The sequence below is a fragment of the Podarcis cretensis genome (assembly GCF_951804945.1).
Source record: "Podarcis cretensis genome assembly, chromosome: 8".
NCBI lineage: Eukaryota > Metazoa > Chordata > Lepidosauria > Squamata > Lacertidae > Podarcis > Podarcis cretensis.
In genome coordinates, this window is record NC_137177.1 from 33594838 (window position 1) to 33620055 (window position 25218).

General features: G+C 44.9%; 1 protein-coding gene and 2 long non-coding RNA genes across 7 annotated transcripts in view; 2 read left to right on the forward strand and 1 right to left on the reverse strand.

Moving 5' to 3' along the window:
• Positions 1-8292, forward strand: part of LOC307222632 — a 33703-nt gene extending 25411 nt beyond the window's left edge. The window contains exon 4 of the long non-coding RNA XR_013841817.1: positions 7976-8292. This is a non-coding gene — a long non-coding RNA (uncharacterized lncRNA). The remainder of the gene's footprint in view (positions 1-7975) is intronic.
• Positions 1-25218, reverse strand: part of COL16A1 (collagen type XVI alpha 1 chain) — a 133125-nt gene that overhangs the window by 21379 nt on the left and 86528 nt on the right. Inside the window, exons 31-54 of one of the 5 annotated variants that reach the window (XM_079988012.1) lie at positions 24838-24945; positions 23476-23598; positions 21632-21685; positions 21198-21239; positions 21065-21100; positions 19882-19935; positions 19330-19398; positions 19185-19238; positions 16823-16849; positions 16100-16165; positions 15865-15918; positions 15686-15739; positions 13555-13608; positions 13200-13235; positions 12354-12467; positions 10995-11030; positions 7956-8039; positions 7677-7712; positions 7045-7089; positions 3466-3519; positions 2676-2729; positions 2030-2083; positions 1734-1778; positions 1117-1170 (exon numbers count right to left, since the gene is read on the reverse strand). In XM_079988012.1, the coding sequence (XP_079844138.1) occupies positions 1117-1170; positions 1734-1778; positions 2030-2083; positions 2676-2729; positions 3466-3519; positions 7045-7089; positions 7677-7712; positions 7956-8039; positions 10995-11030; positions 12354-12467; positions 13200-13235; positions 13555-13608; positions 15686-15739; positions 15865-15918; positions 16100-16165; positions 16823-16849; positions 19185-19238; positions 19330-19398; positions 19882-19935; positions 21065-21100; positions 21198-21239; positions 21632-21685; positions 23476-23598; positions 24838-24945 (1407 nt within the window). The remainder of the gene's footprint in view (positions 1-1116; positions 1171-1733; positions 1779-2029; positions 2084-2675; positions 2730-3465; positions 3520-7044; positions 7090-7676; positions 7713-7955; positions 8040-10994; positions 11031-12353; positions 12468-13199; positions 13236-13554; positions 13609-15685; positions 15740-15864; positions 15919-16099; positions 16166-16822; positions 16850-19184; positions 19239-19329; positions 19399-19881; positions 19936-21064; positions 21101-21197; positions 21240-21631; positions 21686-23475; positions 23599-24837; positions 24946-25218) is intronic. The other 4 variants (XM_079988015.1, XM_079988013.1, XM_079988014.1 and 1 more) reach the window with 4 other exon arrangements.
• On the forward strand, positions 16053-18293 carry LOC307222633. The gene is made up of 3 exons (XR_013841822.1): positions 16053-16179; positions 17281-17337; positions 18025-18293. It is a non-coding gene; the product is annotated as an uncharacterized lncRNA (long non-coding RNA).

The following is a 25218-nucleotide window of genomic DNA, read 5'->3' on the forward strand; positions in this document are numbered from 1 at the left end:
GAGCTTCAGTATACTGATGAGAACGTAGTGTGTGAACACTCAGAGGATGACCTCCAAACAATCCTAAATATCTTTGCAGAAGCTTATGGAAAACTTGGCCTATCGCTCAATATCCAAAAAACCAAAGTGCTGCACCAACAAGCACAAAACAACCTCTGCAGCGCCACAAGTCTAACTTAATGGTGTAACTTTGGTAAGTGTTGATCACTTTCCCTACCTGGGCAGATATCTTTCCACAAGGGCCGACATCAATGCCGAAATCCAGCATCACCTGAACTCTGTGAGTGCAGCTTTATCCAGATTTAAATGCAGAATGTTTGAGGACCGGAAGATTTGTAGGGAAACCAAAATGCTTGTTTACAAAGCTATTGTACTACCAACTTTACTGTACACTTCTGAAACATGGATCACTTATAAATGCCATCTCCAACTCCTTGAAAGATTCCATCAATTTGAAATATTGTACACATCACTTGGGAAGACAGGCGAACTAATGTCAGTGTACCGGAAGAAACAAAGATTACCAGTGTCAAAGCAATGATTCTTCAACATCAACTTTGTTGGACTGGTCATGTTGTTTGGAAGATTGTCATCTTCCAAAGCATCTACTCTATTCCCAACTTAAGAATGGAAAGTGAAATACTGGTAGACAACAAAAGAGGTTTAAAGGCTCTCAAGGCAAACCTTAAAAAAATGTAGTATAAACACTGATAACTGGGAAACACTGGCCTGCGAGTGCTCCAACTGGAGAACAGCTTTTACCAAAGGTGTCATGGGCTTTGAAGAAGCACAAACTCAGAGCGGAAAGGAGAAATGAGCTAAGAGGAAGGCACATTTGACAAACCCTCATCGAGATCAACTCCTACCCGGAAACTTATGTCCCCACTGTGGAAGGACATGTGGATCCAGAATTGGCCTCCACAGTCACTTAAGGACTCACTGTTAAGACTGTGTGTTCATGGAAGACAATCTTACTCGGCTTCGAGTGATCGCCAAAGAAAGAAGAAGAAGAAAGCATAAGTGTGCTAGAGTATAGCAAGGAGGCACACTGGGCTTGACCTGTGGCCCACTTGCCAAATACTAAACTAGAAGAATCCGAATACAGGAACACCTCACCTGATCGCCTTTTTCTCCTGCGCTGCCCGGCAGTCCTCGTTCTCCTCTTGGACCCTGATGTACAGAGAGCACAAAGGTGAGGGGGACACACTCTTTTCAAGAAGCTCCCTGCAACAAACCTATTGCTGACCTAGTTCTTGCTGGGATGGCTAAATCTGTGTCTGGGTTGTACCTTTTCAGCAGAGGCAGATTTAGGGCAGCATGATCAGTTCTGGTCAACACAGGGCATTGTAACTATGACACAATGCAGTGGTTTCCAATTAGCTAAGTACTGAGGACTCCTTGTTTTTTAAACCCAATTCTTACTTTTGAAAATATTGTTATCTCTATGGAAGCTTTTGTTCTGTGAATGGTGTCACTGACCGCCCCGCCCCCCCCCCACAGACCACCAACTGGGAACAAGTGATGTAGTAAATAGATCAAAAGGTGAAAGGTTGGGGAGGGGGCGAAATTTGGTCTTTCACAAGGTGCCACTGAAATTTAATTAGCAACAATTCTTTCTAATGTGGTCCAATTTGACCATTTGCAGGCAAAAGTCCAGGCTCACTGTATGTGCCCACCGATAAAGGTTTGATTGGCTATTTCAGAGCATACATACAACTCAGCTGTGAGCTTACCGCTGGTCCAGGGGGCCCTGCAGGACCATCCAAGCCTGGAGGACCCTAAAGAAACAAAGGGAAGACAGAGGAGACATTTATACTGTAACAATCCAGGGAATGAGGCCATGTTGGGGAAGATATTTGCCAAGTTCAAGAAGGATGTAGGAGTAGGTACCAAAGCAAGCCTTATTGGTGAGCATGTCAGAGCGCAGTGCCCCAGCTGAAAAGGCTCACCCTCCAGTCATTATCCACCTCAAGGAAGGGCCTCTGAGGATCATGCAGGCATGTTCAGGCAGGAGAAGACAGGCGCTTACCGATTCTCCTTTCTCTCCAGATGACCCCACGTATCCTCGTTCTCCTTTAGCACCCTGGTAGTAGGTTAGGTAGGTAAAGAGAAAGGAAAAGACTTGTCATCACATGATACTGGATTAATTGAGCAGGGCAGTCAACTTTTCCAGTGATTTTTTCCCTCCCCCCGCCCCCATTACGTTCAGAACTTTAAACCTTATGTTTTGAATTTTCAAATTCTGAATTAAAACAAAACATGGGAATTTTTACTATGGAGAACATTAAATATTAACTTGACAAGTTTGATAATTTACACCTTAAATCTTTAAAAATCCAAGAGGGTCCTCAGCAGCGTATGCTGTAAAATTATTCAAAAGCAAAAAGAATATATAAGTGAATTTTGGATAGCAAAAACTGACTAAATACAATGTGCTTGAGCCTGTTTTGCCTGAGGCATTTCAGCTCCCCTGCAGACTCCTGCTTTGTGATGTGTGGGCCTGGCTGACCTGTTATATCTGTTTTTTCCTGCACCACCAAAATAGATTTTGTGTGGCGGCACACCTGAGGCCCTCCCCACCCAGCAAGGGAGCCAGACCTTTCCCATCCTCTCTCCACCTTTTCTCTGCCTGCCTTATTTGCCACTCCATCCTTCCCTTCGCATGCCATACTTACAGGTAGTCCAGGAGGACCCATTGAGCCAGGATATCCAGGCTGACCTGGGGGACCCTGTGGAAAAGGATGTTGGAAAAGCATCAACACACAATAGTCTTGTGGTCTCAGACAACCATCACTGTGCCAGACAAACGGCTTCCATGCAGTTTGTCTGGCACAGTGATTCTGATCATTGTTGTCGTGTTGCAAAGTCCATTCAAAAAAGCCTGGCTGAATGTTAAAAAGTCAGAAATGAATGCATCCTCTAACCTTCATTAATAATTGTAAGTTACCCAAAAGATGGTTGTTATTAAAAATTATTACTGAAGAAGGTAAAATGCTGGTCTTGGGTAAGTGTCAAGAAAATTTTTCCAGATCTAGACAATCTATCTAGAGGGCATCACCTTAGATAACAGATTTTTGGTTCCATTCATTGAGAGAAAATAGTCATCAAAATATTGGATTGTCCATCATACACACTAAAAATGTCTTTGGTTGTCTTAGTAACTCACTTTCCTGCTGAAACCACCTGCTACTATTTACTTCAGCCACTCAGATCCCATGATCACACAAAGAGGATCTCAACTAGGGTTAACAGCATCTATCCCTCTAAGACATCTAATTGAAAGTTGCTCTAGACCTTCACCAGATGTTTTGGACTACTACGGCCATGCTGACTGGGGCTGATGGGACTTGTAGTCAAAAAAATGTGAAGGGCACTAGGTTGGTGAGGGAGGGCTAGTCTAGATCGACAAGCCCCTTGCATGTTTTGTAGCTCTTCTGGAGTTTAGAAGCAGGATCCATTACTCACCGATTCTCCCTTGGATCCAGGGGGGCCAGGTGATCCACGTTCACCTTGGAGACCCTTTGGGAAGAAATACAAAAAAGGGATGTTTCACATTTTCTGTCCCCTTTTCATTTAATTGCATTTGGTGTGGGTGGGTGGGAGGGTGCTCTAAGCCATATAGCAGGGTGGGGGTGAATGGAGAATGGATTGCAGAAATGAGAGCCCGGTGACACAAGTATTGAGTGGCCTTGAGGCAATCAGATACCACCTTCATCTGGCTACTGTTGCTTGGAAAGCTTTACCTCTTGTTAAGATTTTTTGGCATTCAGTTCTCCACAGATGACTCTTCTTTTAAGAAATTGGACCAATAAGATATTATTGATAATGCATTGAACAAAGTTTTGGAACGGCAGTGCTTATAACAGTATTTCTTCCCACATTTGAAGATGCTGGTTTAGAAAAGGGCCAGTCAGGGAGAAACCTTGCTGCATGATCTGTGTGTTATCTGTATGACAGAATTTTCATACACACACATGAACACACACGCACCTACCTTCAAGTCCAAGTGACGGGGCTTACCTTGATATTCTTTCAAAGGGAAAGTACTATGTACCTCCCCAACCCTTCCCACAAAAAAATTCTTCCAGAATGATATCATGACAAAAGAGTCAACTGATTGGATTTCTTTGTGCTCTGCAAAAGGCATCTTGGACAATTTGGTGAATGTGCACAGTAGCGTGTGTTGCACAGTAAAACAACTGGAGAAGCTTTAATAACATAAACATGCAAAAGAGCCTGCTGGGACAGGCTAATGGTCCATCAGGTCCAGCATCCTGTTTGCATGGTAGCCAACCAGATGCCTGTGAGAAACCGGCAAGCTAAATATGAGTGCAATAGCATCCTCCCAACCTGCGATTCCCAGCAACAGTTTGGTTGACATGTCACATTTCCAGCATTGCCATTTTTAGGATTCTAGAGAAATCAGTATCTTCATCTTATCCCATTGTTCTTTTGTGCTTTCTAAAACTACCTCTGCAAGAGCTACAAAAATCTGCTCAAATCCAATCCCAGTCTCCAACCATGGTATCATCCAATAGGTTCAGGAGGAGGACACAATCCAGCCCAAGTTGTTTTGACTAAATTCCATTGGGGTAAAAATGAAATCTATCTTAGTTTGCAACCCTATGCTTTAGTCCTGAATCTCAATGAACTCAGTGAGGTTACTTTTGTGTAAGCAAGCATGGGATCAGGTTGATATTTGTGTGATGAATTAAATCCCAGTGGATACTGATTAACTTTTGTTCAATTGTGCCCAAAAATTGAACAGTGTGTGTGTGGGGGGGGGGATTGTTCCCCCATTCCTTATGAGAGTCTTGCCAGAATTCTTACAAGTAGTTGCTTGCAGGAAATTTGCCTTCTATTTTTTGTGGTGCTCTCATTCTAAATATTTTGGATATCTAACGTCATTCAGATAATCTTCTTTAACAGCTGCACCCCCACAAAGAAAAAAAAGTGGGTGAAGAAAACCAGGCCCCCACCTTGTCCCTCCACTATGTAACTATCTAAGTCTTCCTTCTCCTGCTTTCAGCTGCTCCCTCCACCACTAGCAGTGGGCAACCATCACCACACATGATGCCCAAGACACAGGAGGAAGCAGTCTCTCAAAGCAACCAAGGAAGTGAACTGTAAGGCAGGATGAAAGGTGGGCCCATTTTTGCAGCCCCAGCATAAGAAGTAGCCCAACACAGAAAGCCTGCGCACAAAAAAGAGGAAAACCCCAAATGGCATAGGAAATTCATTTTGAGCCTATGGAAATAACTCCAGTCAGTGGATGTGTTCTAGGGCACTTCTAGACTGTTTCTGCTTTGAGGAGGGATTCGACCACACACTAGCAAATTCAGGTTTTGCAATCTAAGTAAATTTGGAGCTCTTGTGCAACAAACCTGCTTCCCTCAAAGGCCAGACTTTTTGCAATAAGGAAAGTGATAGGAAAATGCATGAGAAAACATGGGCACCTCCTGACTACGACTGTGGGATGGAGGGGTTACTATTTCCCTTATAAGCCACTGGGGAGAGAAGGGTTTCAGCTGGAGTCCATCCTATTCCATTTAAGATCTGGAGAGATTGAAGGTGAACGGTGTAAACCTGGGCTTCACTTCTGAACAGAAATCCCAAGACGCAGGCAGAATTCTCCACAGATTACAACTCATTCATCCATCCTTGCTAGCAACTTTCAGTGGAATATTTAGCAAATGGAGTATCATTTTCAGTTTACATAATTGTCAGGAGCAGCAGCTGGCTGTACATACAACTCATCAGCTCATTTATCTGGTCAATGGGAGTCACTCCAGCAGTTACCTTTTATCCAGAAGGCACTGTGTCACAAGCAGCCCTTAACTGGGTGTTGTATCTAACTGACAGAGCTACACAACATGGAATATGAGAATGACTTCTCTATTCATTGTCATGTGACCCACAAGAGTGGAGAGGCTCCCCTGGTGCTGCTAACAATGTGGGGTTAGTTCGGGTTACATGGCGGTGCTGGGCAGTGATGGTTTTCACTGAACACATTGTTGACACCAGCACAGGGCCACGCCGCATAGCAATTAATCACACAGACTGTGGGAGTTACAGTGCCATTAGTGGGATGAGGTGCTGAGGGATGAGATTAAGGAATTAACAATGGTGATGGTGGTGGTCAGGTGAGGGTGGAATGAGGATTTCAAGAACCAGAAACACAATTTGCATACACGACACAGAAGGAAGGCGGTTTCATTTTGGAGTGGAATCATAGAATCTTAGAGTTGGAAGGGACCCAAGAGTCATCTAGCCCAACCACCTGTGATGCAGGAATCTCAGCAAAAGCGTCCATGACAGATGGCCATCCAACCTCTGCTTAAAAACCTCCAAGGAAAGAGAGTCCACAACCTCCTGAGGGAGACCATTCCACTGCTGAACAGCTCTTACTGTCAGGAAGTTTTTGCGTATGTTCAGTTGGAATCTCCTTTCTTGTTCCTTGACATTTTCCCAGCGTTTATCCGCCATGGGTTCACAGTCAAGTGGAACCACTTCATCTGAAGGGATTCAACTCACAATGAGCAGCCAACAATTGTTGGACAAGCTATGCACTGAGAGAAAAGTTAACTGTGGGAATACATTCTATGCATAATCTTTGTGGGCAGAAATGTGACTAGATCTGTCAAGGTTTCTCAGCATTTGGCAGAGGTGAAGATGTCCCTTCACAGCCAGGACTCTGGAAGGTTTTAGAATATGCTTGTATGGGGCTGAGGGAAGACCACAGAATGACCCTGATTAACCAGTTTGGGGGCTAGGATGAATCCCAGAATAGATGATTCCCATGTTGCCAAAAGGTTGGAGAGCCTTCCAGTCCTGCTGATCCACATCTACAGAAGATGGGCCTTTATCAGGCAACTTGACTATATGGGGGCGGGGGTTAGATCATGTGACCAAGTGTGCATGGGAGGTTGGCTGTGCTATTAGATACAGAGCCTGGAATAGGAGGGAGGAGGAGGAGGGGTGAGAAGCCAAACAAGCGGCGGCGACAAAGGACTGCACAGAGCACGTGCTATACTGGGTTCTTACAGGTAATCCAGGTGCGCCAGGCGTTCCAGGAAAACCTGGGGGGCCCTATGGGAAGAAACAGTGAAATCATACCTTGGCAATCACATTGGCTAGGCTAGGGAAGGTGGGTGAAGATAGAGGAAACTGAAAACAGAGATTTGGCTTGAATGGACAGGGCTTTCCTGACACAAGTAGGACTTAATTTCTCCCATCGCAGCACCAGTGTGATGGACTCACCTTTCCAAATGAATCCATCGCCGTATTCCCCAAAAGCAAGGCTACCTTGGAGTACAGAGACCTGCCTATCCCTTCCTTCTCCCCAGTGCAATTTGAGCCCTTTTGGTCGGAACTTGTATTAAACACAATGAGCAGCTGCTCACAGCCTGGATGTAAAAGACCAAATATACACCATGGACCAGGCACAAAAGAGGAAGGTTATATTTAAATGCATTTTCTCTCCCTGGCTCTTTGGACAGGTTTCAGTCTGTGGTGAAAAGGATGCTGCAAGGGTCAAAGGCTTGAGGGAGAAAACAAAAGCATTTGCATTGTGATTTTAAATTGTTGCAAATTGTGAATGGTGCACAGGCACCAGAAGGGCAGCTAAAAATCTTTATTGCAAATGGAAACAAAAAAGCAGAAGCTGATGTACTCACAATTGGTCCAGGAGGTCCTCTTGGGCCTGCTGGGCCCTGCACAGATGGAGAAGCAAAGAGAAAATTATAATTCCTAAACTCAAGATATTGTGGCAGCATTGTGGCTCCTTGATGTCATAATAGTAATAATAATAATAATAATAATAATAATAATAATAATAATAATAATAATTTATTTATTTATACCCCACCCATCTGGCTGGGTTTCCCTAGCCACTCTGGGTGGCTTACAGTATATCTAAAAACATAATTAAAACATCAACAATTGGGTGACATTACCTGTTCCCCCCTCTCTCCAGGTAATCCAGGGATTCCAGGATGGCCGGGACCTCCAGCACAATCTTGGTCATTGCTACTATCGCCCTGGAAGGGAAGACAAGATGCACTGAGTCAATCCCAACCTTTCTACGCAGTTAAAGGATGCCAGCAGTTTCCAAACAAAGAATGGCATCTACTGGAGGAGGACTTCCAGCAGCTTTCAGTTTACAAGCTAATGTGATCCTTGCAATTGCCAGAAGGATAGCCATGCTGGTCTGTTGAAGGAAGAACAACAAAATGTTACATGGCACTTTAAGAGCTAACAAATTTATTATGAATAAATAGCTTTTGAAGACCACATTCCATCCATTGCACTAAGTGTAAGCCTGAACTGGCAAGCATATATACATGCAAATATGAATGAGTGAAAAAGCACAGGAATGAGTTCAGAGGGAAATAAAGTGCAACTAACAAAGGATGCAATTACCTGAAAACATAATAGTTACATTGTCCAGTTAAGAAGGGAGTGGTCCCACCTTGTTAATCAGTCACTGTAACTATTTTGCTTTCAGATAATTGTCGCTCTTTGTTGTTCTTGCATTTCATTTCCCTCTGAATTCACTCCTACACATTCCTTCCCCTGTTATGTGATATGTATGTTTACCAGTTCAGGATTGTGGCTCAAACCCATGGTCCATGAAACCTTGTGCCATAATTAAATTTGATATTCTTTAAGGTGCCACAAGACCTTTTGCTGTTTGCAGTTCTGGTAGTTGTGATTCAACTGGTAAAAATTTCCTGATGTGCTCTTTGTCCTCTTCCAGATTTTTTTTTAAATAGACAAACAGAAAAAAAATATTTAAGACATAGGTCATGAGAATGAGCTCTGTTTATGCTAGTTGCTTCAGCCCAATAGTCCTGGATTTTCACACAACCCCACCACCAATGAACATCTATTTGGACTTATTTCAAGAAAACAGCTTCTAGAGAGAAATCTCAGTAAACTGAGCAATGATGACCATGCAGTAAAATTGGTCATTGCCAGACCTAAGATTGCATAATTTACAGTTCAATCCTAGGCATGTTCACCCAGAAGTAAGTTCCACTGAGTTCAATGGGACTTATTCCAGGCTAAGTGCATATAGGGTTGCAGCCTCAAGGAGGAGCCAACTCAGACTTTCGGATCCATTTCCCTTTGGAACAAGACCCAACTTTAATGCCAGAATTCACATCAGAACAGATCAGTGAACTGGCACTGGGCTAGGGAACTTACATTTTCCAGAACCCACAATCCCATAGAAGATTAAATCAGTGTAGCAGCTGTTTTGGGCTGCCTATTTGCATGGACTGTTGACTACAGACAAAATACTTCTATATTTAGACTCATTCTAAAGTGGGTAATATATCATTGCATCTCCACCATTTTTTAAAAAAGACAAATAAAGTTGCAAAGGTCCTTGATTCTGAACAGGATCACAGAACAGGGCCATGGTGATTTCTTATTTTCCCCAATACCCAGTTAAAACTGCCCAATACCCAGTTAAAATACCCAATACCCAGTTGAAACTGCCCAACCGCACTGTTCCAAGCTGCATTTGCTATTTGATAGCCCTTCCCCTTGGCGCCCAGAGGAGAGACACTCCATCTTGTCTGGTGTGCTTGCTTAGATATATTTGTGGTTAGGTACTTTTTATTGATTCCACCCATCCCTTAATTATTTGTACTGTATACTATTCAGATACAATAATACTGCCTCAGATTCTGCTTGTTAACTGGATGAGTTTCCTTCATTGGCCTGGTTTTCTCCTCCACAGAGCCATTTCCAGTTCCCAGGGAAATGACCTTGCAGGCTGGGAGCAAGCCCTATCCACGCGCACGGAGCGGGATAGCCCCTGCACCACTGGGGGGGTCCTCGGCCATGTCATCCCTGGCTGACCAATCTGGACAGTCTGGGGGCGTGGCACGGGCTATTTAAACTGCCCGTGGCCAAGGACTCGTCCCCTTTTCAAGGGTATTCCGTTAAAGGAATCCGAGAGGCATGGTTTCTTTCTGAAACCCCAGATGGGGGGCTAGGGCCATGGCCCAACCCCTAGTGGTGACCCTGGGGGAGTTCCTAGTTGATGTGCATCAACAGGACTCCCCCTACTGGTGGTTAACCCTTCCAAGACTTCCTGCAGATGGGCAGGAGTCAGATATAGTCGTGTGGTTTCCAATGCCTAAGCCAACAGCACTTACATTCTGTAACCAATAAAGCTGTGGCCTTTTTCACCCATTAACCCAAAATACTGTTTCATGTGTCTTTATTCCAGCATCCCGGGAGGGTCTGGGACCTTGCTATGCAATTATTTTTGCTACTGCACCACACTGAATTACCCAAACCTGGGCTTGTGGTTAGCTCTCTTCATAGGTTTATTCTTAGCTACAGCTCATGGTCTGTCCAGGCCATGACTTAGCAGCAAAACAACCATGGAGGGCAAGGGTAGCTGCAATCTCCTCCTCAGAGGAACCTGCATCCTTGCACATTTATGCCAAGCCATGGTTCTGCCATGGTATTTCACCCATGGAAGGCACAACCACTGACTTTCTGGAATTATCGTCGGATTTTAGCTCACCATAATAATCTACTCAAGGTACCTTTGGAGATCAAGGAATGATGTGAAATACACATATCTTCAGAATCCCCTAAGCTTCCCCTAAGCTTTGCTGAACCTGAAGTCTCAGCAACTTGAGCTGAAGAGTGAAGTGTCTTGGATCAAGGATAGTATAGGGCAAAAGGGTCTCGAATTGTATCAGTATAGACTGGCATTTTGCTGCAGGCATATATATACCTGTACAGCACTGCTAGTGAGAACATGATGATCAAGAGGACACAGAACTTGGTCTCCTCACTTGGCTGATGATGAACCCTTAGTGCAAATAGTATGTGCTGATGAGGACACTTTTTGCATACCACTGGGTGGAAGAAAGGTACTATTGATTAGTTAACTCATAGCATATTTTAGGCTTTTATCTTTTCCATGATTCCCTCTCCATAGATACTCAGCCAAGAGTTTTACTCACCCGAGCCTCTTCTGCTCTGGGGTAAAGAGCAAAGCACTGAAAGCAGAAGAGATACAGAAATTTAATTTCTTACCCAGAGTTTGTAGTATGACTTACCATTACAGCTCAGCACTTGCCAGAAACACGTGAGCAGCCATATTTTCAAGGGATGCCAGTGAAGCAGTGGGTGACCTGACTAGTGCACCCCAGAACCCCTTGCAATATTTCAGTGGTCCATCAATCTTGGACCATGAGTGGCATTTGGTAGGTGTAATCCAATAAAACCCAGCTATTGGAGCTGCTTATGTCAGTTCTGGGTCATGCCTGGAAAGGTGCTGGCAAGTAAGGCAAAATATGTATGATTGCCCTACTCCTGGTCATGCCCAATGTCCTTGTGTTGGGCCTATCACTTCCATAGGAACCCCTACAGGTGGAGCCTAACATGTCAACCTGAATCCCATGACTGATGAGCTCTATCTGTGCAGCTCTCATGCAAACAGGAAGTCCAAAGCATAGGTGGTGGGGGGGATGTGAGGGGCCACTTGATCACACAGTCACAACCCCCTTCTGTATATAAAAATGGGACTCTACATAGGACTATATGTTGGCATGTTGACCAAAGGCATTTCTGTGATTTGTTGAAATTGAGCAAGACAGCACCAGAAAGCATTTCCCTCTGCAAGCATATTTTGGGGCTCTCCTGCACTCTTTGCCAACATTTACTGGTTTATTATGGGAATGAGGGAAGGATTTCATTACACTGAGAAAAAAGTCACTTTCTGATATTTGAGCTCTCCAACAGTAAAAAAACCCCAAACAAACCACCCTGAATTTATCACATTTAACATATATCACTGACCTCCCAAAATGTTAAGAATTGCCATTAGACAGAAAAAAAGGAAAAAACTCTAGTGGTTAGATAATGGAAAAATAAAGTCTGGGCAGTGATCAATATAATTATTGGGAAAGAAATAACAGAAGTGGAAACTTTGGATGGACAGATCTTGTAATGATTTGTTGTGAAAGATTTGGCAGAATTATTTTGACGGTGAACCATATTACACATTTGTATATTACATTCTGAGATGAAATGTTTGTATTGGATATATGTGCGTTTCATGCCTTCAGAATTGTTTTATAATCAATAAACATAATGATTTTTTTAAAAAAATATCTGGCTCTCAAATGTTCATGTGTCCTGAGTTTTTAGCATTTCCCATCACTTACTAAAATGCACAAATGTGTCACATCATCTTGGCAGAATGGGCTGTTATAGACTCGTGCTATTGCAAGGTCACGGATTTCACAGTCTGATTTACAGTGCTCTTCAATCCTAGCTACAGGAATCTGAATGTGACCAAAGCCTGACTGGCTACTCACCCGTGCACAATTATCTATGCCAGGGGCTCCCGGCATGCCTTGGTCACCCTTTTCGCCTTTGGTTGCGCCGGGAACTTGAGAAGCTTGTATGTTAGCACAGTCTCCACAAATGTTCTGGCAAGGGAAGAAGAAAAAGAGGGTGAGAAGCAGAATATTCCTGCACTGCCTGCTGCCTTTCCAACATTAATTGTCAACATTTGTATTAAATGATGTACTATTTGTATTGTGAATGATGCACAAGTAACGAGGAGTGGAGGAATCCTGCCAGCTCTGGTGAGAAGGATACTGGCAGGACAGTCTGTGTCATTTCTGCACTGGGGTTTGTTGCAGAAGCACTTTCACTGACTATCATCTCAGTAAGATGGAGCATCTGCAAATGTGGCAACGCCTTCCTAATAATTGCCTCATTTTCCCTGTTGCTCTGTGCGCTCAGCACAATTCTGTTGGAGTTTGTCACCATTTGCTGTGGCAAGTGATTCTGGTATATTCCATTATTATTGTTGTTGCCATTGCAGCTGCTGTTGTTATTGTTATTATGCCACCCTTCCTTGGAAAAGTTGCCCAGGGTGGCACTCAAAATAAAATAAAGACATAAAATATAAAAAATACAATAAATAATTAAAACATCAAAAATTATTGTATCACAGTCTCTAGGATCACCTGAAGAATGCCCCACAGACCATGGCTTACTGAATCACTGCTGCAGTCCAGCCCTCCATCCAACCACAGAAACGCCTTGGGCAGGTGATTTTCTAACCTTTTCTTGAGAGGACAGCTTTTGCTGCCGTCTCACATTCTGTCGCTCACACCAGAGCAAAAGCCAGCCAGAGGTCCTTTTTGCCTTACCTTGAGGACAGCCATGCTCTCAGCAGCCAGTGGTCCCTGCAATGGGGAGATGGAAAGGAGGAGAGGGAAAAAATTGCATTGATAAAACAGAGCCATCTTCCTTTTCTTTTTTATCGGAGCCATGAGCTTCTAGGGAATCGTGCCAAAAGCAGCATAAACACCTAACAGATTCCCTCCAGCAGCCTCCTGGTCGCTGCTTTTGATAAAAACATAGCTTCTAGTTTGCACCTCTTCTGCACTTCTCCTTGGTGGGGTGATGGAGGAGGCTTGGGGAAGAGCTGAGCAAAAGGGGGTAGCACTAAGCACAGGCCTGAGCGAGGGCAGGAAAAGGCGGACACTGCAGTCCTGTACCTACCAAGTCTCCCACCGGCCCAGGCAGTCCCGGCAAGCCATTGTGTCCTGGGATGCCCTAAAGGCAAGGAGAAACTTTGAATATTTTGAGTGCTTCCCAGCTGTTGCCTCCTGAAGTGATATTTGCTATCTCAAAGGGCTTCTGCTGCAAGACGTTGGCACGTCAAAAGCACCAGAACTTGGGACCGACGATACCTGCCTTCCACGCCTTTCAGCGAGCACCAGAACATCCCTCTCTGCGTCTTTCCAACTCCTTTACCTATTCCTCAAGCCCTGACTGGCTCCTACACTGGCCTCTCCATTGGTTGGCAGCCTCCTATGTACCTTCTTCATCAGGGTAACAACCAATCATTGACAGTCTGCTGGTGACTGTCGCCACCAAGTCAGGACTTCCCTATTCCTCTCTCTGACCTGAGAGATCTAGTGATGTGATGAACCCTGTTTCTTCCCTTTGAGCTCCCCTAAGTCCCCAGCATGGCTCTTCATCCACACTAGGGATGGAAAAACCTGTCAGTTTCAGTTCTCTTAGTTCCTGGTTTTTCCAGTCTTAGGGCTCATCCCCACTTCCACAATCCCATACCTAGAAAGCATGGGTGCGAGCAGTTTTCAACTTCTTCCACTCCTTTCCCAGGGAAAACCTGCTCTTTAGCACTCATTCAGAGCAAATGTCAATTCATGAAAAACCCGACTGATGTTTGCTCTGATTCAGTGCTAGAGAGTAGACTTTCCTGGGGGTGGGGGAGCAGTGGGACAAGCAAAAGTCTGGACGAGCCTTTAAATTCAGTTCTCCACATTTCTGTAGCAATTTCCTTTAAAAAATGCTAATGAATTTTTTTTAGCATTTCATTTCAAATTTCTCCTAATAAACACACTTTTGCATGCTGTTTTGGTTCTCATATTATTTTGGAAAATGCAAATTTGATAGACCCACTTTTAAATGTGAACTGAATCAAATTTCTCCCCCATGGCAAAGCAAAAACACATAAGGCCTTCTTCAATCATGTAATAAGAAGAAGCCTGTATGTACAATGTATGGAGGAGATACGGAGATATTCTGGAAAGAAAAACACCCTTGTGGGTATCACCGACAGAAGCAGTGGCAGTCAAGAAGATGAATCTCAGAGATAAATGGGAAACCCATAGAAATCTGGTGAGCATCCAAGAAGATGAAACAAGACTTAAAGAAAGATAAGATAAAGATAAGGGCTGGGGGTGTGGAGGCTTAGGAGAAGTATCATGGGTGCGTATGATTTTCTGCATCTTAGGTCAGGACTCATAATGCTTGCATGGTATTCTCCCCACCTCTAGAAGGCACACCTTTTGCTCTTGCAGCCAGCAGTTGTGTAGAGGGGATGGGGAGGCATGGCTAAGATTTAGATGCCCTTTAGAATGAAAAGGTCTATAAGACGGGAATACATCAGTTGCACATGTTCCATGTGGAACGTTGCCACAGTTCTCTGTTCTGTGACCAACCAATGTGTCTTAAGTCAAAACAAGCCTCTGCCATTATGTTTAGTTGGGGTGGAGGAACTAGGCTCATCACCCCACACTGATGTCTGTGTTCTGGGAGGGGAGGAAAGGAAATGTTGTGAACTGGTTCTCCATCCAAGTGGTACCAAGGGCTCCCCTTTGCCAGGGCAACATATAGAACAAACAGGTATAGTGTTGCTTTTGGAGAGCAATTTCTGCCTCCTGCTCTTGATCAACCAACACAGGGATGGCCCAGCAAGAAAAGGGTCATGGCATTGGGACTCTTGCCAGACTTCTCCACCTTCCCAAAGCTTTTTAGCATTCCGTGTCATTTCCATGAGGGTGCGATGAGAACTGCTGAGGGCAGTACACTGGCTCACACCCACAACACAACTCATTTGCTTAGCACAGCACACAGCACCAGGACTGGGTCCCCATCTAAGCAGAGCTGCTGCTCTTCCTGTGCACTGCACAACCAAGGAAGTCAGGGGGAGTGGGAGTGAATTCTGGGCTTGGAAGCCCTGTCTCTTCCAGGTTAACTGAGTCCACTAATGCTGTGCCTTATCCACTCCCCACCACCACAAAGAATACAGGAGCTGGCACTGACAATGCATACCTGTTATTGTCTGCAAGATGCTGGGGTATATGGCTCTCCTACCACTTACCTGCCTCCCAGGAGCTCCTGGTGGGCCTGGAGGGCCTGGAACACCTGGCGGTCCCTGTGAACACCACAAAGAAAAAGAGAGGAAGATGTTAAGAGAGCAACGGGGCGGGCGATGGGGAGAAAGGAGCCAAGGTCGCTACGCACAGAGGAGCAAGCATGCACATACACACACCCACACACCTGAGGGCCCGGCTGAGGCTGCCAGGAAGTCCCGATCCACAGTCCTGGGGCACCCTGCGGGTCCAAAAGGGGAGAGCGTTTAGCAAAGGCCAAGCAGGACATGGGCGTTCCAGCCTCCGGAGCAGCAAAGGCGTTGAGCGGAGAATGGGGGAGCACAGGTGGCTTGAACCATCATCCAGCCTGGCAGCGAATCCCCAAGGCCTTGGGGGCAGCAGGAGCATGTAGTGACGCTTACCGGAAGGCCAATGTTGCTTGAGTCCACGCGAGGGCCGGGCTGGCAGCTGCACTCACCAGAATCTCCCTGAGAAGATAAAGGTGAGGAGGGTAAGGAGGGAGAGACACTTGGGAACCAAGGAGTGGGAGCACAGGGATCCTTTCCTACTGGAGAAGGCTACTGTGCTAATGGAATTTGTAGAGTTGGAAGGGACCACAAGCGTCATCTAGTCCAACCCCCTGCAATGCAGGGATATTTTGCCCAATGTAGGGCTCAAACCCACAACCCTGCAAGTAAGAATCCCATGCTCTACTGGCTAAGCTATCCCAGCTCATGTATGGCTTGTGGGCTTTCCAGAGGCATCTGCTTGGCCACTGTGGAAGAAGAATAGATAAGCCTTTGGTTTCAACCAGCAGGACTCCTCTTATGTTCTTAGGGGCTCTGGAATGGGACACTTAATCAAGAGTCATGGGTTGTTATCCCCAGAGTAACACTTCTGGTCCATATGAACAAGGAGTGGCAGAATGGCAGGGTGTTTCTGGCTCCTCCTTATATTACTCAAAGGTGCAACGTGCTTCTCCCAGCCAGTGCATTGCATCCCCAGAAAGATAAGAACTGGGAGAATTGTGTGCAGCACATGACAAAACAGCAGGTGTTTGTTGTATAAGATGCTGACAGTGTGGAAAGACACCAAAAGGAACTTAAGAGTTGCAAAATTTGGGATGGAGAAGGAGGCTGACCCACCTTCTCTCCTCTGGCTCCCTTTTCACCCTAGAGAAAAAGAAAGGAGGAGAAAGAAGAGTCAAATATTTGGAGAAGCGTGCTGCTGGCAATAGCACACATGCACACACATGTGCAGAGTGATTACATGGTCCCATTTGCTTCTCAGATGTGCAAAGAAGCACACCTGCAAGCTCCTTTGATCAGCTCTCTTTGGCCTGCTTCTTTCACTCCACTCATGCCTTCTGATGTCCCACTGTCTGGAACCTCTGAGCTAACTAATCCCTTGCCCACCTTTAAAAAACTCCTCTGTTGCTCAGAAATCATGTGGACTTACATTACAAGAGGGATGTAAACAGTGGCCCCTGGGCCAGAACTAGCTCCTGAAGCCTTTTCAACTGGCCTGCCAGCTACCTACCTGTTTTGTGTGGCAGTGGCTTCAGGTAAAAACAAACAAGCAAATTCCTCTGTGTTCCCTACAGCTCTTCCTAGGAATCTTCTGAAGCACTTGGTGATCATTGCCAGGACCATCTGAAATGGTAAGAGAAGCTGGCTCCATCAGGATCCACCTTCTCAAGATGCCAGTTCCTAAAGGCTTTCCTCACCTGGGGTACCTTGAAGTAGCAGTTCCCAAAGTCTTTCCTTGCATCTCACCTTTCCCACTAAGAAAAGTGAGGGAAGCCAGTTCCACCAGGAACTACTACCTTAAGGTGCCTGGCATGCCTTGAAGCTGTGACTCCCAAAGGAGCAATTCTCCTCTCTCTTTTTTTGCTGCTTAGCATTTTCCAATCAGCTTGAGGGGCAGAGAGAGAATCACCGGGAAGGGAGGTTTAAACCTCCCCTCCCAGCAGTCTGCCTCACCAGTGCCCAGCTGATTGGGAAACAGCTTTGCAGTGGTGAAGAGGGGGCTATAGGTGGGTGTACACGTGCATTTGAATGGTGCCAGGCTTTAAGACTGGAAGTATCTCAGGTCCAAACTCTGCTGTGGAATCTTTCTCAGGCAGTGGTGTAGGAGCGGAGAAGGAATATGGGAAGCTGCCTTATACAAAGTCAGAAGTCCATTTTGCTCAGTACCGTCTGCACTGACTGGTAGTGGCTCTCTGGGGTTTCAGGCAAGGAGTCTCTCCCAGCCGCACCTGGATATGCCATGGGGAATTGAAATTTGGACATTCTTCATGCAAGGCAGATGCTCTACCACTGAACTATATACTTCCCCCCCCCTCCAGCATCTGTGGCACGGCCCACCCTTACCTTCCACCCGACATGATAACAGCATTGCTGCACTGATAAACAAGCTGAGTGACAAGCTGAATTCAATCGGAATGACTTGAGAACACCAAGGACCACGGAACAGATCTTTGAGGGCTGCACACAGTGGCTCCTATTGAATAATTGAAGGTCTTCCCTCAAAAGAGGCGCACATAATTAATAACCCCCTTTATCTCTCTTGCTAACATTGGGAGTTATTAAAGAAGAGTACGCACCCCAAATCCAATTTATTTTTCAGCGCCATATGTTGGCCTTTGAGGCACCGCTCGTCGTTAGAACAGTGCTGAGCATTTGCACTGCAGATTTCAAAACCGCCACGGTGTGAACAATCATCTCTGCTTTGCAAACGAGAAAGCATGTTCTGTGCTGCATGCTTCGCTCTTTGACCCTCAGCCGCTTCAGTCATCTTTAGTCAGTCTTATTTTGGGGTGGAAATGAAGTGTTTACACGAAACATCCACACATTAGTCATGCCAAAGCTGGATCCAAAGCTTCAAAATTCAGGCTTTCAGTACTTTCGTTTCAGAGCCTGCTTCCAAAGAGAGTGGGGTCAGGCAAGTGCTGTGGCCTCGAGGCGGGCAAAGGGCCAGCAGGACTCAGGGGCATCACTCTGGTAATTTTTCACAGAGCATCTAAGAAGGTGAGAAGCAGCATGAGCGAATTTTTAGTTGCTCAAGCCCCTCTTCAATATTAAAGAGGGCACTGAGGGCTCACCCACACATTTCTGCTTGTCCCAATGCTTTTCCCTGGGAAAACCTGCTGTTTACTACTGAATCAGAGCAAATGTCAAACAGTTTTTGCTGTGGATTGTTACAATTCAGCAGCAAACATAGGCTTATCCTGGGGAAAGTGGTGAGACAAATGAAAAACTGCTCAGACCTGTCCCTAGAAACATGGAACAAATGGAAAACCTAGCAGCCATGGCAGGATGCATCTGACAGGCCTATCAAGTTCCTTTTGTTTTAAGGCTTTCAAGGCCAGTGCAGGTTTTTGCCAGCAGTGGGATTGTCAGAACTGAGTGGTTCATGGGTAATTAAGAACCTGGTGCAGCCAGATGATTAGACAGGATCATTTTAGTTTTCAGATAAGTCTTCTTTCAAAGCACACAGCTTGCCCACCTTTGAACCATCGGATCCAGGAACTCCCGGGAGGCCCTGCTGGCCTTCTAGGCCCTGGAGGAAAATATCAGGACAACAAGAGTCAGAAAGCACAAAGCGCTGGTTGGTTGTAAGATTTCCGGAGCTACAAAGCAATGGCACTTACTGGTGGGCCAGTAACACTGGCACCTGGAGGTCCAGTGGGTCCTATGGCACCTTTAAGTCCTGGGGAGCCCTATAGGGAAAAGAGCAGTATTACATCCAAGCTGACAACATTCTGATGTTAATGGCAGAAGAGGTGTCATTTGCTTTAAAACATGGTCAAGGCCCAACACAATCTATGCTGGAGTTTTCTAATATCTTGCACAGATATTGTGGGATATAAAGTATACTTTGCAAACACAGTGTCTCCCACGCTCCTATATTAATGCAATGGAATATGGGATAGTTGCTGCAGGGTGCAAACCAGTAATTCTATCCTCAGCGAAATGGTGCTGTGAACAGCACAGAATTAAAGCAGTTTTCTACTGAGGTTCACCTTGGAATAGGAGTACATGTCACTTCACTGATATTTTATCTGTTTCATCATTCATTCGATGCAACAGCTCACTGGTAATGAATAAGAAATTAAAGATGAACCCACCACAGCCATGAAGGCTATTAGATGCCATTTCTCCGTTCTCACTGCAAATTATACAACCCAGATGCCAATGCTCACCTTTTCCCCCTTTCCCCCAACATTTCCTGGTGGCCCTCGAGGTCCCGGAGGTCCCTGTGGCATAGAAAAAAGAGAATCACAGCACAAGCGAAAGAGACAGGAAGAACAAAGCTGGGTTCTGGAAACATGAAGATATCTCAATAGCAAAACATTTCCTTTTGTTAGGCTTTTGCCACATACCTTTTGCCAACCTGGTTCCCCCTCCCCCAATGCTTTGGACTAGCCAGCTGATGAGGATTATGGCTCAAAATCTCGGGAGGGCACCAGGTTAGCAAAGGTTGCATTGGGAGTTTGCAAAGCCTTTCGGGGGGAAAGTAGAGATGCCATTGGATTTTCTTGCTATCAATTTCAGAACGTTCCGTACACTCCTACCTGGAGGAACCACAAAAAAAGTTGGCGTAGTTTTGGGTCTAGATATGTTCTGTGTGCCATCCTTTGGGGCATCCTCCACTTGCCCTGGTGAAGGAAGTCTACACATTCAGGCATGGGCATAGCCAGGATTTGGGGGTGGGGGCGGGGCATCATCTTCTGTCTAGCTCTGTCTAGCAGATTCAGAATTTCTCAACAAGAGCTGCTTAAATTACTTTCTTTTGACCCTAAGTGCTCAGAGAAATCATCCTCCAAGTGACCGTAGTGAGCCTTTCAATTTCAAACATTCTGATTATTGCTACTTCCAGTGAAGTATTTTTCCTTATCTACTTGATTTTGGTGAGCTGCTGCCCCCCCCCACCCTCTGGCTATGCCCATGCATTCAGGGCAGAGTCGATTATACCTGCAACTCAAACGACAAGGCAAATTTGGAGGTCTCTGGGTAGGGGAATCATACAAGGATTATTGAGAAAAGGAAAAGGAGCTTTGATAAAACTCTGCCCCAGACCCCAGTTCATTCCCCTTGTCTGGAATACCGAAGAGCCTTCTGCAAATGAGTGGTAATTTCCATGCTAGGTCATAACCCCTTGCAAAGCAGTTAACTCCACATTGCTCCTCTCGGGACTTTGCTGCTGGGTCATCAGGGTTGCGTGGATCCTGAGTCTAAGACCTTCCAGGTGAGTACCAATTTCTATGCTAGAGGATCCCTGAACCAGGCTCTGGTGCTGAGTCATCTGGTGCTGAGGCATGGCAGGTCTACTGTGGCTGACCTGCCTTAACGTGGCTGAACAAGGCAAGGCGAGATTCTACTTACAGGATTACCAGGTGAGCCTTTCTGTCCAATTTCCCCCTGAGAAAGAAGAGAGAAGTGGGTGGGTTTTGTTTTAATCACAACACATGGTTGCAGAAACTATTCACACACACACACACACACTGGCCACACTCACTTCTGGACCTTGGATTCCTATTCCTGGAGAACCTGGCTCCCCCTGGAAAGATGCAACAGACAGATTAGTGGAAACACGACATCACCGACATCACCAAACCACCCAATGAATGAAGCACACCTGAGTCATAGCTATTTAAACAGCCTTGGCTCAGTGATTCCCCTTATCTCCCTCTCTGGAATTTTATGCTCCCTCCTCCTGCATCTCTGCACTGCAGCCTTAATCCTCTTTGTTCACTACCCCAACTGGGTGGTTGTGGAGCACCTTCTGTGGCTGGTTAGCAATGGCAGCTCACTCTTCCTCTTATCTCTTGGGCCTGGCTGTCAAAATAGGTAGCCAGGCCAAGGTTTAAGCAGTGCCTGGGAGAAAGCAGCCCCATCTGTCCATGCAAACAACGTACATTTAAAGCCATGTCCAGCTATGCCCTTGCTCACCTGCAGTCCTTTCAAGCCAGGAGGTCCCTGAACTCCTGGAAGTCCTGGTTTTCCCTGGTGGTGAGAGGAGGGAAGACGCAGTAGAATTAGCCTGAATAATTTAGAGCCCCCCAGACATCACTCATGCTGGTTGCAACACATCTGATCCATATTCTGTTGCCTTAGAGGAACGTATTGTCTACCTTCTATGAGTTCACAGCAGGTTTTCAGTTGCTGTATAGTTCTGAGCTAGAAAGCTAGGGGGAAAGCTAGCTGTTTATCTGAGGAAGCTAAAACAGTCAGCGTTTGCTCTAAATTGACATTCGATTTCAAATGAGTAGTTCTGGAAAATTTAATGGGTGCAATTAATCATTTTTAGACCTTTCAGTGCTGCAGATTTTTTTTTTTAAAAAAAGTATACTGGTCTATCAGAAAGTTATTAGCTTTGTGAAACAAACTTTTTAAAATAACTTCTTAAAAAGTACTCCAAAAAGGATATTTGTAAAGCAAAGAAATATGAGGCTCTTATTCCAGCCTCATCCTGTGAAAGGATATTTTTGCTGTCATGAACAACCAAAAGATAACATCATTCTGCATCTTGATCACTCTAATTTTGCATCAAGAAGAACAGAATTATGCAACCTTCATAAATCACGAACCACCATAAATCACAAACATTTGCATAATTTCCCTAGTGTGCATAATTTCATCTGCTTCAGCTAGTTGCAGGAAGGGATAATGCCATGCTCAGTGCAGGACCATTTCAACCCTACTCTTCTGAACACTGGAATAGACATTGCCTACACCCTTTCAAGCCTCTCTTCATCACCATGAGGGATAGAAACTTGATTCTTTTTTAAATGAGATTTTCAAGATGCTGAATTCAGAGACCCTGTTGCAAATTCTCTGCCTTTCCTGTGCTTTTATGAAATCGTGGGGTGTGCTTAGAATATGTTTCTCAAATCTCTTGAGACTCCCAGTACGAACAATGGTATTCATATTGTTTCAAATTATGTTTGAAGATCAGTATCTGTGAAAACAGAGCCATACTGCCGTCATCATCGGTTATCTCACAAACGATATTATATTCACAAACTTAATAGGGTTAGAGCATGACTTGCTTTTAAAATAACAAAGATGTCTTCCTTTGTCTTACCAAGGAATGCAAGTGTTTAAAATTATAATTAGTTGACATGCTCATACTGAACAGAAACGGTCACCTGTACTGAGGGAAGATCTTTTATTGAGATCCTTTGTGAAGGTGTTGTGAAATGTAAATCGAGCCAGTTAATTAAAGGAATAAAAATGAGGCAGTTAACACTGGGTCATCCAATAAAAGTGACTGGCAGCAGGTTCTAGACGGATGAAAGGAATTAGTTTTTCACACAAGATGTAATTAACTTATAAAAGTTGTTATTGCAAGTTGTGCTATCTTAAAGGATTAGACATATTTGTGGAAGATCTATCAAAAGTCAACAGCTATCGTAGTTGCATGGAATTTCCAAAAACTTATTATTAATGGGTGATATAAGAATGCTGTAAATAAACAAATAAATGTACAGAGTACCTGAGTACCAGATGCTAACTTGGAAGCAGGGCAAAGGCCTTCCACCTTCATGCCTGCTTGTGATACCCACAGGTATCTAAACTGGCTAAAAGGTCATGCAACAGCTGTCCAATCTATTATACAAACACAAATGTATCTGGTTCTAGGGACGCAGCCTGAATTGTTCAGTTTTGTTCACATAAATAACTCAAAGTAATGGTAGTTAATGACTGTACCAATCTTAAAACAAACTATCAGACTAAATTCTGAATTTGGCATTCTCAGCACCACGATTTTGATCAGTCAGAAAACTACTTACAGGTTTGCCTGGCTGTCCCACACCTGGAAGTCCACGGTCTCCTTTTGAACCTGGTTTTCCTGGGATCCCAATCGCACCAGAGAGGTCTCCATTGAGGGTGGGACAGGAGTCACAAGCATCACCCTGTGGGCCGGGATGGTGAGAGTGGGGAAGAATGCAGAGTGATATGTCAGCAAACAGGAGACCAGGTTAGATGTTCCAGATATCCTACCCCATTATCCCTAATCAAAATCTTCCATCATGTAAACACTTAAGACCAGAGGCTCATGTGGATAGTCATTGGCCGTACCAAGGAGGCAAGCTGCAATTGTGTTTGCTGGCTCTTTACATGTGTGGTTATGGGCATACGCCCTGCCACATAGGATGGTTTGGATCATGCAAAGGACGTTTGTGTGTGTAGGCTCCTCTTTGCAAACATGAACTTTAAAGCAGGGCAGTCAGGGGCGGGACAGCAGGCAGGATTCTGATCCACCCCACCCCACTGAGAGATATGCTTGAGGACCATTTGCCTAGTGGTCAGGTACACAATAATTGATATGAACCAAGCTGAATTAGGGATGAATTTAAATGGGCTCCAAATTTTGTGGCCCTTTTTGCTTGTTGTGAACTTGGGAGAACCTCTTTCTCTGCATCAAAAAATAAAAAATAAAGGATAAAAAGAATCAGAGAGGTGTGCACACAAAATTTGGCATCAGAGGAGCAGCTCATCCTTAGCAATGGCAATGGGCATTTTCCTTTCTCTCCCTTTTCAAAAGGCTCTACCAACAGCAGCAGCAACACACCAGTTCCTCTTTCAGTGGCCCAGCCACCAATTTGTATCCACCTCCCATTGCCTTAGATGTAGCATTTCTCCAGAGCATTGGTGAGAGTGGGGGGGGGGGGAGATAATGGTGATAACAACCATTATTTTTACTGTTCTCCCACTCACTCAGTGCCTTGTTTGCAGATGGCAATTTTACTACTGCAAGTGCAGTAAAATACTACTACTGGTTGACAGGGCAATACAGTGGAACCTTGGTTCTCGAATGGCTTAGCTGACGAACAAATTGGCTCCCGAACGCCAAAAACTCAAAAGTAAGTGTTTGAACATTTTTCGGAAGCCGAACGTCCAATGCAGCTGTTGGCCATTGTTCCCGGGGCGTCTGCACCAATCAGAAGCCATGCCTTGGTTTTTGAATGTTTCAGGAGTTGAACGGACTTCCAGAATGGATTAAGTTTGAGAATCAAGGTTCCACTGTACAGGTGAGAAAGTTCACCCTAGGGTGAGTTTGGTTATTTGCACAGGTGCACACACCCTGTTCCAAAAACATTTGGTCCCTCCTGGCAGCATGGTGGTTGTACCCCAACAAGGGGCTTACTCACCTTTTCACCTTTAGCTCCTGTTGGACCTCTGACTCCAGGTTCACCAGAAAGACCAGGCAAACCTGCTGTGCCTGGTATGCCAGGATCGCCTGGGCTTCCTGAAGCACCCTAGAGAGGATAGATTTTTATACACACTTGTTCTTATTTATTTTTACAACATATCAAAAGGATAAAAATGACAAACTAGACCTCTCACCCTCCCTGTTTTTTTTTACCCAACCTCAAGGCATAGTTGAGATCCAAATAATAGTAAAGGTTATATACTAAAGTGGAGAGAGTCTGAAAGATGCTGATTTCAATACAGAGCTCATCCACACTGTGCCATGCTTTTTAGGCACAGGTCAGGGATTTCCAGATCTGGGTCTGGGCAGAGATTTTTCT